Source organism: Spea bombifrons, chromosome 2 (assembly GCF_027358695.1).
Source record: "Spea bombifrons isolate aSpeBom1 chromosome 2, aSpeBom1.2.pri, whole genome shotgun sequence".
In the NCBI taxonomy this organism is placed as follows: Eukaryota; Metazoa; Chordata; class Amphibia; order Anura; family Pelobatidae; genus Spea; species Spea bombifrons.
In genome coordinates, this window is record NC_071088.1 from 47,267,375 (window position 1) to 47,288,551 (window position 21,177).

Here is a 21,177-nt window from a genome sequence, read left to right on the forward strand (position 1 = left end):
ATGCTACAGAAACAGCAACATTAGTTTTTTCTGATATCACATTAATTCACAAATTGACTTTTATCTATAAAAAGGAGACACACTGTAATATACACCAGTATCACTTTAGTTTAGATTGTTATGGGTGTTTAAGGTAACAGAATTAAATCATAAGTGACCTATACTAATTCATAAATTGTATAATAATTATTGATATGTATAGCTCTGTTAAATAACCGAGTAAAGACAACTTCATGTCAACTCGTAAGTCCTTGTCAGTAACAACAACTAAGTATATATTATATTATCCTCTGAATTTCTGACTGAATAGAGCAGATTCATTCGGGCGGTAAACTGCCTAAACGAAGGGTTTCAAAGATCAGCAATCTAACTTTAAGACAACTTCATAAATCCTCTGGGATGCTTGTCTTTAAAAAAATGCAGAAAGATGGGGAAAAAATCTCATTGGATGTAGAATAGAAGTAACTCTTTCTACAGGGAGGCGAGCCTTAGAGATGTATTTTTATACGCCTGGAAAAGTTTGCAATTTATTAAATGAACGCTGACGTACTTGGGATGATTTTTTCTTTCTTTTTTTTGGTATGTATAAACATGCATCCAAGGGTTTAATGAACAAGATCAAATAAAGGCACAAGTGAAACTTTATAATACGAAAAAGGTTTACTTGTGTAACTAGTACAGTAGAGGGGAATTATCCTCAAATGCTATATTCTAGTGATATCTATTTATATAGCCATGTAGGAAACACAATGCATTGACTGTTTCATATGCTGCTGAATGTGTCGTGTTCATTTAGAATGAATAAGTTATAGTGTATACTAAGTATTTAATCACTGGTGATAGACACCAAACTATATAATGACGCTGAGTATCTGTGGATATCCTGTAAGCTTGACTATTATTGTTATGCCGCATAATTGTAGGGTGTGTGAGTATAGGAGCATGTGCTGACAGAACCCAACTTCATTAATGTTGCTTCATCATCCGTTTTGTTTTCTGTCCTAATAACATTACTCCGACTCTGACCATGTTTTCTTATTAATTACCCTTCTTGATTACCTACCCCTTAAAATGGGGGGTTTTACTCGGGCAGGAGGTTCCTTTAAGTGAAAATAGATTTTCTGACAACCTTCTCAAAGCTGAAATAGTTTAATTTGCTTTACGGTAGCCTAACTAACCATAATAGTTTCTAATATCATCTTTGTGGCCTCATTCCAACATTCCATAGTGTGGGAGTTTTCGATTAGGAACCTTTAATCTAGTAAATCACAAAGAGCAGTGTGGTTTAGCTCGGATATAATGCCAGTAACGAAGGAAGTACAAGTGAATTTATCCAGACTGGGGGCCCTCCCACCTATTGCCATAAGAGGAGTCCCCTGCCCTATATGTCTATGTTTATTATTTTTTTTATGCATCCTTTTCTTCTCCTCTAAAATGTTCAGCATCTCAAAGACTCCCTGTGCTCTTTTGGTTTCCAGATCATGGTCTATCCCTGCACTCTGCCACTTGGCTTTTCTCCTATTAACTCCGAACAGATTTGGATTTAACCGCACATTTTACGTTAGGCTTTTTTCATGCACCACAGCAGACTTTTTTTTTTGAATCTTTCAAGTGGTCGAGGGGACATTATTCAACACATCTGCTTTAGGAACTGTCAAAAGATTGCGTGCGTAACTTCGCAGGCTAAACTTGACTCAGAAAGGCTTCATCCAGGTCAGATTATCAAGAAGCAATATGTCATCACTTTTTAATCGTACTAAGGATTTTACTCGGACACGGAAATCACAGTCGGACTCGCCACCCTCTTCTCCTTCACCGACAGCAAAGACACTACGTGTACGAAGCTATGTGTTTTCTTTATCCGTATGTCTGTGTGGCTTTGTGAACATACGTGTGTTTGGTACTTTTGGGTTGCTAATTTCCAGCTGCCTTTATCCCGACACATGCTTTTACACTGCACTCCCAATCTATTATTATAGGGATGATATGCACGGACATCCTCCCTTCACTTGTTTCCCCTCACTTTGTGTATCTACTAAGTCTTGTGCGTCTCCCCCTGGTATTTTTCTCTATCCCAGCACACTGCTATCTTTTTGCCCTAATATGGCAGCGTCACATTTTCCAGCAGAGAAACGTAAATTGTTTCTTTCGCTTTATTAAGTCGTCATTACGTCTGCTTGCTAAAAAAAGAACTTGGAAAGTATGGTTTGTTGTTGGTACTGTAGACATCCCTAATATAAAGTTAAGCAGGAAGTTTTTTTTGACTGCACAGCCCACTTCTGATGTTTTTTTTTTAACTGAAATCAGCACCCATAATTTCCCATATTTGTATGTGAGCTGTAAATAGCAGGCTAACATACCGTGAGAAATACATCGAAGGAAGATGAACTGTTAATATTTATGTACATGTGATCTGGTTTTTGAAGTGCGGAATCCGAGCACTGCTTCATTTGGTATGCGAGTGCTATTCTTCAGCAGCTAAAAGATTAGTGTTCCTAGTGTTTCTATGTTTGGATGGAGTCCCTGTGTGTTCTGTCCACAATGTTAGTGCTTTAGGAAGGAGATCAGCTGTTGCTTATGGTCAAGTATTTTGCAGCTGGATAGGGGTGGGACAAATTCCAATGGGATAACTGGTCTTGAGACAGGGAACTTTATCTTGCACTTGTTAACCCTTTATGTAGAAATGAAGCTGAAACAGATTGTTCCTAGTTTGCAAGAAGGGGTGCTAATTGCATGGCAAAGTGTAATGCAACTCAACTGTGAATTTGCAGGTGAGGTGCCGTAAGCTAATATTAAGCACTTAGTTTTCTTCATGGGCATGACGTTACCCTGGCTAGTAGGAGGGACAATGGGCTGTATCCATTTACACCCATCACTAAAAAAAAATAAACCAGCTGAATGGAGACAGCAAATGTTTCATCTTCCACCAAAATGACCAAGAGGCATCAGTCATGTCCCCCATACAATAACATCAATCAATTTCATATATCATAGCAGAACAGTCATGTTCAGCGGGGACATATTCAATTGGTTGTGGCTAGTCCCATGGATTTAAATGGGTGTGCTATAAAAAGTAAACCTAAATATTTCATGCATTCATTAGAGATGCCCAAGGATAGAAGTAAAATCAGAAAGAAGTCTTATTTTCTAACCCAATAACAAAAGAATATATGTAGTAAAATGTCCTGGAGTCCATGGAAAACAGAAACCAATGTGAATTGGGCTGGGGTGGTCTGTCCATTCAAATATTTCAGACAGAGTGTAATGGAAAGGTCTTTCACTGCATTGACATTTCTCTGTTTAAGAATGACAGGGCCATATGGGCCATGAAGAGGCCCAACCTAGCTATTAGCTGTTGGAGCACTAACTGAGATTTATTAAAAAGAGATCTGTAAAATTGCTGGGAAGTGATGCTGAATTTGCACATTTTAATATTATCTTGCAGTCCTGTGGCTAGGTCCATATGGGATGCTGCAAAGATGATCATAATTGTAGCTTTATCTCAGAGTTCCCTTACACAGCCCCCGGAAAACAAAGCGCTTCAAAGGTATTATCACCCTAGCAATTGCTATGGATCCAAAAGAGTGTCACTGGTAGAAGGTCATAAAACTTTTATAGCATGTAGATATACAATATTTATATGACCAAATACAATAACAGTCCTTACAGATAATAATTATAATAGCTTTTGTACATTGCTATGGTCTCACATTACATTACCTGTGGAATGGCACCTTAGTCTAGAACGGAGGCACTTGTTTGTGCTGTGTTGTTGAAACATTAGGCTCAAAAGGTTGAGATGTTGGAAAATTGAGGTTTAAGTGTCAAGGCCACAGAGTTTTAACATTTTTGGTGATGTTGTTTTGGGGGTATTGTAAAAAACCTTATTTGTGTTTTTTACATACAGAAGGAAATGTGTGATAACTATACACTGAAAAGCCAATATTATAAATGTATATTAGTGTTATTAGCTGACATTTATGTTAATAGCTACTGGTACTTTTTTTAATGGTTCAGGGTTATACTTTATTGATCATAATCATAAACCATATCAGTTGATATCTGTTTTCTGAAGAAATCAGTGGTCTCAGCCATATCCATGAGAGCAGAGTCTTTGAAGTGTTTGATGTATACCTGTGGATGTAACTCCACTGCCAGTATGCCATTGGTTTCAATGGATGGGGTGATTCTGCTCACTTTACACATGTGCTGTGTCTGATAGTTAACATAGTATTAATCGCATTTAATGGTGCCAACAGACATGGAGGAGCTAAACTAATGAAATAAGTGTAACCTGTTTCTCTCAACCAGTTAATGCCATTGAATATTTTAAACTAGATAAGAAAGTCTGGGGTACCAAGGACACAGCAGACAGGATGATAATTCTTACATCTCAAAAATCTCTTTGTAAACAACATTTGGAGTATAAACATTTGAGGGCACCACTCAACCCTGATGGACAGCATGAAGAGTTTGCACCTTCACTGCCTTTTCAGCTGTAGCTCTAGAAATCCTGGCATACATTCTCCATGACTAAATATGGGTTAGGATAAATATATTCCAGTCTGATCCTGACTTTTGTTTATGTTCATTGCAAAACATAAACATACTGGAAATTGCCTTCATTCCCAAATGAAAGGAAAATTTGAGGATGCCAAATCAACATGGTATCCATGCTACTGTAAACAACAGTGTCGCTGGCCACAGGTTCTGTATCATTTAGATTACCCGACATTTACAAGAATGCACTCAATGTGCTTACAACCAAAGTTTTTTTTTACCCTAAAGGGTTAATCACAGTATAATGCCAGTAAAATTAGCTCTAGGATATAAGGGCAGAATGCCAGTGAATTTGCCTCGAGGGCACGACACTGGTTATCACTCAGCAGTGTATTATACTTTGAAGGAAAGTGGAAGGCTTTGTTGTTAATTTTAGCTTTAAAAAGCTGTTAAAGTCGTCATTGAGCGCTTCTATTTGAAAACAATGCAATGGCATACCACATTACTCACTTAGTTGGTTACCCAAGTCTGTCTATAGAGAGATAGACAGTATATACACATGCAGGGCCGGGCCGACAATGGAGCCGAGTGGGGCAACCGCTCCAGGCCCCAAGCCCTTTTTTTTTTTTAAGCCGAGAAGAGAGAGAGAGAGAGAGGGCGCCGAGTGGTTTTATCTTACCAAGTTGTCAGTACTTGGTGCCCCTCACTCTCTCCTCTGCGAGCCCTCTAGCTCGGACTCGGTGCCGGCTTGTAATGTTGAGCGCCGGAAGATGACGTCATTTCCTGCGCTCAGCATTACAAGCCGGCACCGAGACCGAGCAGGGAGACTCACCGCAGGACTGCTGAAAGGTAAGTACGGGGGGGAGGGTAGATAATGGGGGGGCGGCAGGGAGAGGAAGGGTTGAAAATGGGGGGAGCGGCAGGGAGAGGAAGGGTAGATAATGGGGGGGCATTTTAAGCTTCGCCCCTGGCGGCATTTTGTCTTGGGCCGGCCCTGTACACATGTATACTGTACATACACGTATGTGTGCGTATAAAGTGCCCCATTGTACGGGCTCGTGTGCCGATATATATGTGTGGCATTCCACAGTATAAAGGCCTATGTGCCTGTATATAGATATAACATCCCCCTGTATAAGGGTTCATGCGTCTGTATATATGATTATAGGAGCAGATGATTTAACGAAGCAAAGGGAGAGGTATAGCGCGGAGGTAATGAGCCTGTATAGGGCAGCGCAGTTATTATGCAGGAGAGGCGGACATCATTCCGGTACAGAGCAGGGTGTTAGGTTGTTTGTATAAGGGGTGACATAAGGCTCTGGTCCAGGTAGAGATGGATAAGAATCGGTACGGGTTGGAGGACTCGGGTACAGGGATAGTAAATCGCCGATACAGGGCAGGAAATTTTAAGGCACCTTACAGGGAATCGGAGGTCCGGTACAGGACAGCGTGGTTATTCTGTGGGCGCAGCTTGCTGTCTCTCTATAGCACCATCCGGACAATGCCCCCACACAATGGCTTCTCATTTGAGTAATGTTCTTATTTGCTATCAGGGCCAGCCCTATAATGGAGCAGACTGGGGCAATTGCCCCAGGCGGCACTTTTGAAGGGGCGGCACTTTGCCGCCCCAAGTGCCGCTTTTTTGTCATCCGATGCGGCTACCGCCGCAGTTTAATTATGGAAAAGCTTGCCTGCGTGCCGATCGGTTCGGCTCTTCGTTCCACCCCCTTGAAGATGCGCCGGGGCGGGCTAACGCAGAGCAGTTGTCCGTCACCGCGTGACAAGGAGGAGATCTCGAGGGAGAAGAGCACGTCAGTGGAAGAAGAAAAAGTAAGTATTTAAAAAAATAAATAAATTGAGGTGATGCCCCTTAAGCCGGCACCGAGACCGAACAGGGAGACTCGCGGCAGGACTGCTGAAAGGTAAGTACAAGGGGGGGGGGTAAGGGTAGATAATAGGGAGGGAGAGGAAGGGTAGATAATGGGGGGGCATCAGGGACGGGGGCGGCATTTTGCCTTGGGCCAGCCCTGTTGGCTATATAATCAGAATCAACGTAAAGTATACATAATTTTTTTTCAGTATGAAAATTAACTATAAAATGTGTAAAGGAACAATTCCCTGATAAAATTGCTTGATATTGGAAAAACCCAGTCAACTATAAAGTGAATTTTTCTTTCTTTAAGCGCGGGCCGCACTCATTTTTCACTGTGAGAAAATATGGCCTTTAATAAAATATGCTGATTAAAATAAAGTATATAACACAAAACCTCACTGATTTCTGGGCCTAGAAAGTTTTGTGACTACAAATTCAGGATAATTAAAAATGAATTAGTTCTATTTATTAAATTTAAAGTGGAACTGTCACATCTAAACAAAACCATAATCAAACCTTGCAATGAAAATCACAGCTCACTTATTATTTTTAGTGTTTCTCCTAATTTCTGTTTCTCATTTATTCTGATGTATGGGGTATGTTCCAGCTCATATCCAATGTAGTGTACTTCATGTAATTTTTCCTAATTTCTCATGACCCCTAACTGGAAAGTGTATTGGAATCCTACAAATAAGTCTTCAGGCATGTTATCATAAGTAGAAGAGACTTAGTCTTCAAAGCTTGTAATTCATTATACTTCAGTCAACAAAGGTGTCATCTTTATCAAATTTGCTCTCTGTCTGTCATGATGTCATATTCCGTGAGGCACTGGCCGATACACAGTGGGAGTTTGAGTAGGAGATCTGTGTCTTAGTCTGCTCAAATCTCTTTCCCCAGCCAGGGTAGGTTGCTATCCCAGTAGGCCAGTCTGGCCTTGCTCAGAAGTCACCATCAGCATCAATGCAAGGTTTTAATATGGTTTTTAGTTTTGAGTATTTTCCCTATCACCCAAAGACCTGGAGGAATGGTCAGAAACTCTCTGGGTGAAACCCAGAAAGTTCCCAGGTATGTACAGAGCCCCAGGATATGATGTCAGTCAAAAGAGAAAGTATTAGTGTAGAGGTCTGTACTGCCTGGTTGCACAGATCTCCACCTGACAATCGGGTACGAATGGCCTGGAGGCCATGGGAGGAAGCTTAACCTGGAACCTATTAGATCTAAAAATGGCTCTGGCTATATAAAAGCACTGAAATACTTTAACGAGGGAAGCTTGGTTTAGAGAAGCTGGGAAATTTTGACTCAAAAATAAAATAAAGAAGCCCCTGCCTAGTAATTTTAAAACTTATACGCTAGTTATAAGAAAAATAGTAGCTCTGTAAACACTGTACGTTTCCTTGAACAAAAGTACTTCTATTAAAGAAGCAAAGCATATTTTTAAAGATTAGTGCCTCTTTACGTACTGGTGTGAGGGTTTCACCTTACTGCTATGCAGTGTGCTTCTCTTAGGGCTGCAATATTTTAGGTTATATGATAGTTCATGAATGCCCTAAGTGATGACCGTGTAGTTCTGATAACTATTGCACAGGAAAGAGAATGGTAACTGCTGTCTGGTGAGGATGCCACAAAAATCAATAGGAAGAGCATACCTCTCATTCATCTTGCTCGTGTGTGAAGGCCCAATTTTCTGGCACGGTCGCACCATGCTGCCCCTACCATAATGGTGCTCATGGGCCACTAGAGGAGATAAGAAGGTCTCCCATGAGTAGCACATTGGGCTGTAGAAATGATTTAGGTCTGTGACCTCAATCACAGCTTCTATGCAGCCACCTCACAACCTGTTGAAGTGAAGCACCAATATCTCATGGTGCTTCATTTAAGTGGGTAGCAGGGTAGTTGGAAACTTAGTACTCAACTCCTAGCTCTGCCCTACATACTGCTTCGAATGCTAGAGTTAGGTTGTATGGAAGAGTGTTTGACGTGCCGTATGTTTTTGAAAACTTAAGGGAATTTGTATAATGCACATTTTATATTGTCCATGGTGTCTTGATCCATCATTAATATGAAGATCTCAGTAAACATTTCAGTCTAGGGACTTGTTATAAGGCACAGACCCAGACTGGCCATTTGGCACACTGAGTAAATGCCCAGGGGGCCGCTGGCTGACATCACTTTCCAAGTCACTTTAGGTTCTGGAGTGAGTGGCCACTGGCTGGATATGCAGGATGAGGCCTGTAATATCCAGCCGGCAGCCACACTTACATCTAGGAGCCTTAATGTGTCAGGGCCTTCTTCTTATCCCCAGTCCAGGCTTCATGAGTATTTACATGTATTTTTAAAAAAATGTTTTATTTGTGATTAACAGCTACTCTTGAAGTCACTGTCAAGCACACTCTGAGATGAAACTCTGCACCATTTAGTGATGTGACGTCTACCAGTAATGAAATAATTCCACAGATCACTGCAGTATGCAGCAGTGTACGTCCAATAATACACAGCTATACATTTGACAGAGTGTATACTATACAGATAAATAACACTCTCAGTAATAGATTTGAACAGATATTATTTTCAAAGTGTTCAATTTATTCAGCAGAAGGAATGCTGAACCTGAACCTCACCGTATTTTTAAGGAGAATCACAATGCCTTTAACTGTGGGCACACTTTCTTTTTATTAAAAACATATTTGTTTTTGGAATGGTCTAATGTTTTGAGTTAGCCTACTTGAAATGAGTTTCAATATTTAAAATGTATGACTTGGCAAATATCCCTTTATTTAAACTAGATCAGTCAACTACACAGAGTACGATATATTTAGCCTCTTAACATTTTTACACTAAAGGACAATTCCAATTCTGACTTTTTTATGTTGTTTTTCAACTGTAGTTTTTATGTTTCTCATTTAGTAAACCTACACTCAATATACAGTATATTGTAATTTTTGTTCAGGGCTCATAGGGCTGTCTTTTGAAACTTGTTTTCATAAGCAAATATTTCCTGTGAATAAAAATTCAAAAAGCTAAACTTTAGGAAATACAGTGAACGTCTTGATTGACTTTTTGGGCCCAAATCCCTCTGATCCCTCCTGACCCTTTTTCAGGAGCCCAGAATGGTTGGAGTGTATCAAAGGGGTTCACAACCCTAAAAGGCACAATGTGAATATAAACAACAAATGTAAAAATGTGTTTCTAAATTACATTGTGAATATATATACTATTTCTGATTAAATGTCTTTCCCAATCACTTAAATGACTTGTGGTGTGAAAAATGCACTATAATCATGTCTCTAACGAAACACCTTAAACAGAAGTGTCCATCTTAGGTCAAATGCTTCTAAGCGTGATACTTTGAGAAGTATCGTTACGTTCCATATGAAACACAGATAAGCCAGTGTGCTTCACTTGGCTTATTCATTGTCCGAGGGCTAATAGGGCCAAATTGATCCCATTTACGCTAGACATTTTAAAATATTTATTTTTTGCTTGGTGCGCAGTGATCGGGTTATATAGAAACTTTAAACTTGCATGTTGCAGGGTTCCAAGGGTTACAGGGTCTGGGAACTTTTACACGTTTAATTTTCATTTTTAGCTAGTTTTACGGTTTCTTTCTATAGCACAGGAATCTCTTGTGACTAAAATGAACCCTGTGACAGTGGGTGCAAACTCTGTCGCATAGCTCTCCTTTCCCGATAAAATCACAGGCAGCGAGACCTACTCAGAGACCTCAGAGAGAGAGAGAGATCTATCAAGAGAGATCTAAGGAATCCCTCCTGCTGACACAACTATAGGGGAATGTCTTAGTTTTGTCTTTAATATTCTTTTCGGTATGCAAGCGTTGTTAAATGTAATCTATAAGCTTGAATCCTGGCTCTTGCTGACAAAAGGCAAAGCAGGCTTTCATAAAATTTTCTTTGGAAATGCTGTGCACATGGATGCATGATGTGATGGATGCATGGTGAGATCTGTAACCCATGATGTGTTAGATCACACACTTCAAGGGGAAAATTAATAATCAGTAATGTAGTGTTTTTGTTTTTCAATCCGTGTAATACTTACTGTGATTTAACTTCCCATTGCCCAGGCACAGTTTGAGACATCAGGGACATACCTTATTTGATGTTGTCAAAATGATGTCACAAATTAGGACATTGTACAAGCTAAGGTGCTGCCAGTCCCAATACACTGGATGGGTGAGACATAAGCTTGATGGAAGGAAGTATGCACCTAGCTAAAAGGCTTGCCTCCTAGCTACTCCTTAATCCAACAACCTAAAATTAAGTGACTACACTTTGGCTATTTGAAATATTGGGGTGTGCATATGCCCATAAAATTTAAAGCAGTATTTGTACAAACATGTGCGCAGGTATTTTTTTACACATATTCGTATACATTATACAAAGCAAGTACGTACAAGTGGACACCCCCTCCTGATTATTGAGTTTAGGAATTTAGTCACATCCATTGCTAACAGGTATATAAAATCAAGCACATAGGCAGCCATCTTCATAGACATGCATTGGCAATAGAATTGGTCATACTGAAGTTCTCAGTGACTGTAAATGGGGTACCCTCATAGGATGCAACCTCTGCCACCAAGTGTTTGTGAAATGTATGCCCTGCTAGATCTGCCCAGTCCACTGTAAGCGCTATTATTGTGAAGTGGAAGCATCTACACAAAAGCTCAGCCAAAAAGCGGCTGCCCACGCACACTGAGTAGGGATTCCGAGTGCTGAAGCATGTATTAAGTAAAAATTGCTTGTCCTCTGTAGCATCACTCACTAGATAGTTCCAAACTGCCTCTGGAAACAGTCTTCAACATTGTGCTTTAAAATAGGGAAATTTGATCCTTATATGAGATTTTAGAGTAAGTCAGTTGTTAAAATCACATATAACTATATTTTTTGATCAGTAGATATTATTAAAAGGTAGCAAAATGTGGCAAAACACAAACGTTGCTATCTTTCGGTCCTCTCGTTCTTGGCAGTACAACAGGCTGTCAGCTTTCAAAGGGGCCAAGTATCTTTCCATAGGTAATAGCTTACTGTGGATGAGTGCTGACAATATGATCAAGGCATACTAAAGGAATAGTGTTTTTATAATCTACCCATAGCTATTTTTTTACATTGTATACGGTTTTACACTGGCTCATTTTAGTTGTTTAACTATTTTTTGTCTCTTCTCCACAGCATGAAAGATTATCAAGGTAAGAACTGAATTTGCATAAATATCACAAATCTGTAGCATGTGTAGAAATAATATAGACCATACCTGGAAACTTTCTATATGCGCTGTGTTTGAAACTATTCTGAACACCACACCTTTAAAAGTATAAGCAAATGGTTCTAACAGCACTGCTTATAAAAACGTATTTTAACTTTAACTATAGAGAAAAGTATCAAACGGGCTGTTCAGATATTATTAAATTAGGGCAAAGTATGAATGTGTCTGTTCCGTGTGACCCTTAGAATGGTATGAAAGCAGTGTGACTCAAACCTAGAGTTCTCAGGTAAACAGCATACATAGACCATAACTGTACAAATGGGTGGTGATTTATGTCCATAAAAGAGCAGTCGGTGGTCATGCAGAACCATCAGAATGACAAATACCTGTGGAATTTAGCATCTTGAATGTGAAGTTGTTTAGCAGCTATTTTTGTTCACTGTAAATTCATAAAAACATAGAATAAGCTGGCGCTCCACTGCCTTTCTACTATCAGAGGGTCACTATGTGCATGATATGTGACTCTGCTGGGTCATGGTGGCCATGCCCAATACAGACCTGCTGCTGAATATACACCTTTAACTACAACCTTCTGTCTTCTATCACTCAGTCATTGCCTTATCCATTAATACGTAAAATGGGTAATCCACCCTTATTGCGCAGTAGCGGAGTTGGACATGGCCTGATTCAGGGCGACTGCACTCCCCAGGGTGTTGAGCACCTAGGGTTGAGCAGCCACACACCAGGGCCTTGACATAGCAGGATGTTGTCCAGAACAAAACAAAGAGATATCCTGCAGGCACCCTGGAGCAGGCATGAGACATAGCTCAGAATAGCAGAAACATAGAGCAAGGGGGACAGAGCAAGCAAGGGACAGGACACAACAGAGGACAGGGAACAAGGCAAGGAACACAGGGGATGGAGAGATGAGCCGGGATCCTCGGCCTCTTCTCCTTTAAGCAAGGATAGGACATCTTAACTGGGACATGGGGAGAGGAGAGAGGAACCGAAATCCTCAGATGATTCAGCGAAAAGAGGGCAAAGGTACATAAGAGACAGACAAACATGAATACAGGAACTAGCCTAGGACTATGTGATAACAATTGGAGATTCTGTCACATCATATGGCCATAGTATGCTTAGCCCACCACTACATCAAAGTACTCAAATATAGGGTGGGTCCTAGCGCTAAACCCTGCCTATTGAATCACTAATAAGCTGAAACGAAACATTAAATCTATACACAGAACAGCGAAGGACATACCTTTAGACTGCAGACTGAGACAAACATAATAAACGGGTGGGGCACACCTTATAAAGGAAACAGGAGCTGCAGGTAAGAGCAGGACTGGAATCAAATTATCAGAGGTACAGGACAGCGCATAAGGAAATCCAGGAATGGATTACAGCAAAGGGGGAACAGTAGCGAGACAGGAACCTAGAGACAAGCAGCTCCGCAGCCTGAATGGGGCGTGACACTGTGTAATAATCTATTGCCAACAAACACGTCATAGAGCTGCTCACTATGAACAGGTCTATCACCACAAATTAGGTAAAAAAGGAACTATACCTACAGATCCAATATATGGTCACATAATAAAAATAGAAACAACAAAGTAGCAAGCCTTTATCTTTATGTGCATTATGCTGCATTTGTTGTTTTCATTTTTATTATGTGACCAGAATAAAATATTGCATTTTTTACACCTCTGTCTGGAGTAGTTTTATTTGTGGCGATAGAACGCAGAAAAATAGTAGAATGAGCAAACCAATCACACCCCAAACATATATAAATATATAAAAGAAGACTAATATCAATATGTCCACTGTACACCGGCAGCTGAAAAGAAAAAAATGCAGGGCAGCTGAAAAGAAAAAACAAAACAGGCCTCTCTAGGCAAAGGTCGATAACAAATAAGGAATCCAACGGCGCTCAGTGTATGGACACTATAAAATAAGAAAAGTACATGAGTGAAAATAAAGCAAATATCAATAGAAAACAGTGCAAATTGACAATTGAAAAGAGTGATGTATATAAATAAAACATCATGAGTCCGGTAAATTGTCCAAAAACCTAAAAGACAATGAAAAACACGCAAACCCAGTGCAATATGTAGGTGAAAATAAGCAAAAATGGCACAAACTTGTTGGAATACACTCACAAGTGAGGCTCCTAATGACCTAGAAGCATAGGATGATAGGCTAGAATGGCATACTTGTTCTTTAGAAACATTTACCTAATGGCTCTTTTCTCTCTGAGGGATAAATAAGGATTTATTTTTTAATACTGTATGAGCTACATCCTGATCATTTATAGATGGTAAAACATTATTATCCTTTGGTCTATATTTGTTGCCGTTAAAGGACGATTTTTCTTGAAAAATCTTTTAATTTCGTAAGAATTTGAGTGTCTAGAAATAAACCAAAAGTATCAGGTAATACAGTAGCAGCAAATGCTTTGTTCAAAATTCTAAATTCCAAATGGTTCAATTCCCCCCCACAATGGTTAAAAATACCTTTTGTAAACAAGTCACGTGGTAATCATTTGTTGTGTCACTCCGTTTGCACTTCACCAATCCGTTCATAGTTATTTATATACATCACTCTTTTCAATTGTCAATCTGCACTATTTTATATTGATATTTGCTTTATTTTTCACTCATGTACTATACAGCCCTAGAGGCTGGTTTATCTTTTCCTTTTTTATAGTGTCCATACACTGAGCGCTGTTTGGATTCCTTATTCAGTTTCAGCCAGAACCCCTATGTGTGCTGAATTGCAAGCACCCTTTGGTTTTTACAGTATAGAGGTGTTAGGCCCACTCAGTTCTACCCATTCAGCAGTGGCGGAACTACCGGGGTCGCGACTGCGACCGGGCCCTGGAGTTCTGCCAGTCAGGGGGCCCCAAGGGGTGCCGAGCGGTTGCTGAAAACGACCGCTCGGCACCTCTTGGGCCCCCCTGACTGACAGAAATCCAGGACTCCTCTGCTCCCCGCCGCTGCCGCCGCAGCCGCCACCTGCCTCAGTGCTGCCCAGAGTGCAGTGTTGGGAGCGTGAGGCGTTTGTCTCGGGTGCTGGCCATCACCCTGAGCGCCGGTATATATGACGTCATATAGGGGGTAGGGAGGGAGTGGGTAGATCGTGAGAAGGGGGGATAGGGAGGGAGTGGGTAGATCGTGAGAAGGGGGGTAGGGAGGGAGAGGGAAGATCGTGAGAAGGAGGGGTAGGGAGGGAGAGGGGAGATAGTGAGAAAGGGATAGATGGGTTTGGGGGGGGCCTTAACAGATTCTCGCACCGGGGCCCTGAGGTTTCTAGTTACGCCCTGCCATTCAGTATGATTTGCTGTATCTGCTCAGAGCCAGAATGGCTTCATACCTACTTTTATATGGAGAAAAAATATGTTGTATGGTACAACAAGTGGGGATAATCGTGAATGTGAAAATACCTGTATTTTTCATGGTTTAAGGTTAAAGTCTTGCTTGTTTGAACAAATGGATGTGCAATTATCATAGGTGATATACACACTTTTTTAAAGCTATCCAAAGTGTTGTGGAAGCTATCAAAGTATGTTGTGCTTGGTAATAAACTACTTGCATGTATGTTTTTCTTACTGCAGTAAACCATTTAATATTTTTCATTTGAAATTTTTATTGCCAGGTTAGACTCTGGAGGCTCTAGCCTGAGCTCTACAGACTCTGCTGTCGGTAGAGTGAGTGCATACTCACGCAGGGAGAATCGTCTGGCTTCACTTGGAAGTAAAACTGAGGAGGAAAATGAAAAGGATTTCAAAAAGGTCAGAATCCTAATCTTGCCACTGTAAGAGAAAGTAGGAAACGCTGGAGAGTATGCGATTCTCTTTGCACTCCTATAACTGAGCTCTTCAATAGATTAATGCGTATCCTGGATTGAGTATTTATTAGAAGATTGAAGGATCTGGGATTGATTTTGGTAAGGAGATAGGCGTGTAGTCTTGGTATGGCCTGGACCAGAACTAAAAAAAAATGTTTGCTTTCTGATATTTTTTTTAGCACCCACACTATTAGGTTGTGCCTAATGAGGATTTTTAGATATATGTAAGATAACAGTAAAAATCACTAAAGCAGAACTCATGGTTGATTCTTTTAAATGATATTAAATTCACAGAATAAAAAGTTAAAGAGTGCCTACTTTAACAATCATACAATATAGGATGCAAGACTACTATTTTGACCAGTGCTGGATTATGATCTTCTATGTATCTATGTATCTTCACAGACTAACAAAATATGATTAGCATCTTTTTTTTCCTTCCACATTGTTAGAACTGCTAGTACGGGGACATAATGTGAGTCTAGTGAGCATCCGGCACCTAGCCCATAATATCCTGGACAATGTGGAGGTCCTAAACACATGCCTAGATATTCTTGCTCTGCTGATGGTCCTTGGACCAAATAAAGCCTGATCCCTTCTAATGACCTAAATTATGTCATGAATTACATAAGCCTTTAGAACCTTACTATTCCCATATATGGGAATATGCATGTTTTGTTAATTGTGGACAGTTTATGTGTTAAGTGTGTATGTTGGTTTCATTTTTTTTTTAGCTGTATGAGAGCGCTTTCAATGAAAATGAAAAGCTTAAGACAAACCTCCGGGAGGCTCAGCTGGAGTTAGTGAACATCAAGAACAAGCTGGAACGAGTTGCAAAGGTAGTGAGCTGACCTTCAGCATTGCAGGCCATACTGCTAATTGACTGGACTGTTTAAATAAACTTGTTTTGGGATTATATGTGTATACCACCCACAGTTTACAGTAATTATAGTTGACATTAAAGCTGGCGTTGACTACATGGGTAACATTGAACTGTGTCATAATTATAAAAAATACAGTCCCCCAGGAACTTTTAGATAGATGGAATAGTGTCCTATTCCAGGAGGCAGTCATTCATGGATTAAGTCCTATGTTTGCTTTAGCAGGACAGGTGCTTGCATGTTAATGAATTGAGAAATATAAGAGGCCTCTCTATTGTATATTATGTTAGCAAAATAGCAGAATGTTTCAATATATCACATTATAAATTTTATACAGAGAACATTTTGGTTAGTCAAATTTTCCCTATCCGGTGCCTCCAGAGTAGCAGCCAATGATGGGACTGATTAGTAAAAGAAGTTAAAGGGCTAATCAGCTGTGGCTTGAAACATAATCCCTCAAAAAGCTGCCTATGTATGGGGCATAGTAGTTCAACCCATAATGGCAAGTAAAAGAACCTAGTACCACTCTGTCCAAACACTGTATACAGATTGTGTACATAAAAAGACTGCCTCTCTTTGCTGAAACAATCTCCACCAGAAGACATATTTTAAATGCCAAAACCTACATGACAATACTTCTAAGGGGTTCAAACGCATTTTGGCATAGATGATTCAACAGCAAATCTGAGATTTGAGAGTGGGGTTGATGAGACCACTGTTGGTTGTATTATCTGAAGTGCTTTCAATAAATGATTGAATTGAGGGATGAACCTTAATTCTCTGGGAGAGAAAGCTAAAGCTGAAAAGTTGTTTTTTTTTCACGAAAGGGAGAGCAGGAAGTATACTTTACTTCATAATGCATTGCAAAGAGTTTACATGGCAAGCATGGCTGAGATGGCTCTGTATAATGCCTAGCTGACAAGTGAGGGGATTTTGGGAAAACATTTCACTGATTTCATTATGCATCATACAGGGCCCGTCAAGCTCTCCCTCTAGCAGAAGCTGATTGGGGTTGGCTCTTAATGTATAATAGTCAAGGCATTGGAACCGCCACTCTCCTGCCAACTCCTGCCAAATCTTTTGGTTGCAGGTTTCGGATAAATCACAGTATATGACCTACTTTCAGAATGTCTTTGTCAAGATAGAAAACCTTTGGATGATCCCCAGTCCCAGGAGACTGCATAACTGACATGGCATCTTGAATATCTGTGTTGACATCATCAAATGTGGAACACATTTTTGGGAACTTCCTGTTTTGCACTTTTTGATTTTTTCCTCCTTGTAAAACCATGGTATAACCAGTATTCCTCTTAGTCTAAAATGTAATGTTTTTAATGCAATCACTTTAATAAACACTCTAGGCCCTTAACCCCTTCGCGACCTTTGCCGGTTCAGGACCGTCATGTTTGAGGTCTGATTATAAGACGACCCTGATTAGAAGACGAGGAGTATTTTTAAGAGCATTTGCTCTGAAAAAAACCTCATCTTATAATCGAGCAAATACGGTAATTAACTCCTATCATAATTTCTGCTTGCATTTTTTGCTTTTTGACTCTCACTCACTCCTACTCTCTCACTTACTCATGTTCTCGCACTCTTACTCAATCTCTCTCACACGCCTTCACTCTTCTCCATCAACCCCTTCTGTGTACCTGTCTCCTTTCCTCCAGCTCTGCTTCTTCTCTTGCCTCTTCTTGTTCTTCTTTTTTCTATCTTTTTACTTCTCCCCATGTCTTCTTTCTTTGTTGGCTTCTCTGTAAACCAGCTCTTCCACAAAAGGGTGGAGCTTCCAGATACATCCTCTCCCCTGATTGGAGAAACTAGAATAATGCAGACAGATTTACTGAAAAAGCAAAGTCCAGAAATACTCCTATTTTCTCTGCATTTGTCCCATGGGCCGCATGTTGGACTAGAGTGTGGGATTCTAGAATGGCCAAATGGCTTTTATATACTTTCAAATTCTATGTTTCCATTTAAGGACACATCTAATTTAAAAAAATATTTTTAGCTTTATGTAAACATTTAACAATAAATTTACCAACTGTTTGTTTTAGCTTTCTGCTAATTTTTAATATGTTTACCTAATTTCAGAAATAATTTCAGAAAATCTTCTCAAAGTACATTAAAGTTCATCCTGTGATTTCTTACTAACCTACTCTTTCCACAATACGTAATCTCCTTTTTCTCTGCTTTTAGAAACAAGACCAGTCATCAAGTCAGTCAGGGCTTTTGGAGGCAGAGAAGAGGGTGAGTTTGGACAGTTGTATTGGAACAATTTAAACGTGGAAGGATATGTTGGTAGCCAGAGCTACTCAAGCATATTTCTTAAGCAATCCATTCTGCCGTTGCAGGAGAAAAGAGTTTTGGAGCAGAGGATGTCTGAGATGGAGGATGAGCTGAAGGTAAGACCACATGGGTCATTAGTATAATAGATAAAGTGGTACATTCAACATATACTAAACCTAGTTGCATAAGTGTGCACAACTGGGGCTGTGTTCAGAATTAACATTCAAACTCATGTTAAATCGAAGTCATTACACACCTGCCATAATTTAAAGTGACTCTGATAAATCACAAATAGCTGTTCTAGTAGGATTTACCTGACATCTGCTTAGTTGCATCTCAGAGCAAAAGCCATGGTCCACAGAGAGCTTCCAAAGCATCAGAGGGATCTCATTGAGGAGAAGGGTTCAAAAGAATTTCCAAAGCATTAGATATACCATGGAACACAGTGAAGACAGTCATCATCAAGTGGAGACAATATGGTACAACACAGACATTACCAAGAACTGGACATCCCTCCGAAATTGATGAAAAGACAAGAAGAAAACTGGTCAAGGAGGCTTACAAGAGGCCTACTGCAACATTACTGCAGGACTTTATGGCAAGTACTGGCTGTGTGCTACATCTGACAACAATCTCCCATATTCTTCATATGAACTGGCTATGGGGTAGGGTGGCAAGACGGAAGCCTTTTCTTACAAAGAAAAACATCTAATCCTGGATGAAGTTTGCAAAAACAAGCATCAAGTGCCCCAAAAGCATGTGGAAAAATATGTTATGGTCTGATGAAACCAAGGTTGAACTTTTTGGCCATAATTCCAAAAAGGTATGTTTGGTGCAAAAACAACACTGCACATCACCCAAAGAACATCATACCCACAGTGAAGCATGGTGGTGGCAGCATCATGCTTTAGGCTTGATTTTCTTCAGCTGGAACCGGAGCCGTAGTCAGGGTGAAGGGAATTATGAACAGTTCCAAATACCAGGGAATTTGGGCACAAAACCTTCAGGCGTCCGTTAGGAAGATGAAGATGGAGTTCACAAAATGATCCACATCCAAATACACAAAAGCATGGCTTCACCAGAAGAAGATTAACGTTTTGGAGTGCGTTTGCAAAGAAGAGTGAGCAAATATTGCCACGTCAAAAAGTGCCATGCTATTAGACTCCAAAAAGACTGATTGCTGTAATAAAATCAAAAGGTGCTTCAATAAAGTTAGTTTAAGGGTGTGCACACTTATACAACCAGGTTATTGTGTGTGGGGGGTTTAATCCCCCCCAAAGATTTCAGTTCTGACACACTTTATCAGGGGTTTAACAGGGGTGTGTAGACTTTTTATATCCACTGTATATGCACTGTCCACATACACCCATGTACACTGCCCTTACACACACACACATGCACACTGCACTTACACAAGCCTGCTAATGCACACACATGTAAACACACTGCCCATACACACACATATTCATGCCCATATACACACACCTATACACATACACTGCCTTTACACACACATATGCACTACTCATACATACACATATGCACTGCATACACACACACCTGCGCTTACACACACTGCCCTTACACACACACACATGCACTACCCATACATACACATATACACTGCCCTTGCACACATCTGGTAACACACACCCACATATACACTGCCCATACGCACATATATGCACTGCCCATATGCACACACACACATACATTTCCCTTACTGAGGCTGCAGGAGTGGGAGAGGAACGAGCAGCAAACTGACTCCTGCACTCCAACTGATTGTTAATTATATGGTGTTTGATTCAGTAAAAGTCAAGCAGTGAGTCAAGTTAAATTGCAGGCTACAACTCATATAACTATAAAACAATAATTTCACAGGTTGACAATGGATATTGGAAGAAATAGGTGGTAAATATATATAAATATATATATATATATATATATATATATATATAATTTGTATATCACAGATTTGTTGTGCAATACATCTTCACATGATTTGATATTTTATTTATTGCTACATTTTTTTAAACTCATAGGTTCTCACAGATCTGAAATCAGATAACCAGCGTCTGAAGGACGAAAATGGTGCATTGATTAGAGTGATCAGCAAACTCTCCAAATGAATCCCGTAGCTGATAATACATTTTGTCCCCTATGTTATCTCTTTTGATGTTTTCCTACCCATCAAGCCATTGGACGTGGAACTGCCTGTGTGAAATTGTATACTTGATGCTATTTTGTACACGATTTTATGTATATCTGAAGAAGGGATTTTAGTAACTTAAAACAGCAGTTGCTCAAGGTGAGAATATTTCCTCATTTATACATATGTAGAGATAAGTGATATATAGTGAAAGTTTTTTTTACATATTTTCTTAGACCAACACTTTTTTTATGGACCTTTGACCTCAAAAGAAGTCTAAAAAAACAGTGGTATGTCCCTTATAGCCCTATTGCTTTTTCCTGAAAGACTGCACTTTTAAACAGTATAATTAAGTCTGACTTTTCAGGATCTATACTGCCCAGTCCTCATCTAGGTCAAATACTGTTATATGAACAATAGGT

General features: G+C 39.9%; 1 protein-coding gene across 1 annotated transcript; it reads left to right on the forward strand.

The window, feature by feature from the left end:
- The first annotated feature begins 1,476 nt into the window (after positions 1 to 1,476).
- Positions 1,477 to 20,945, forward strand: PPP1R12B (protein phosphatase 1 regulatory subunit 12B). The gene is made up of 7 exons (XM_053457795.1): positions 1,477 to 1,836; positions 11,557 to 11,573; positions 15,248 to 15,383; positions 16,174 to 16,278; positions 18,517 to 18,567; positions 18,672 to 18,722; positions 20,649 to 20,945. Exons 1-7 carry the CDS (start codon positions 1,735 to 1,737, stop codon positions 20,733 to 20,735), a joined length of 549 nt encoding a protein of 182 aa, XP_053313770.1. The 5' UTR covers positions 1,477 to 1,734; the 3' UTR covers positions 20,736 to 20,945.
- The last annotated feature ends 232 nt before the right edge of the window (positions 20,946 to 21,177 follow it).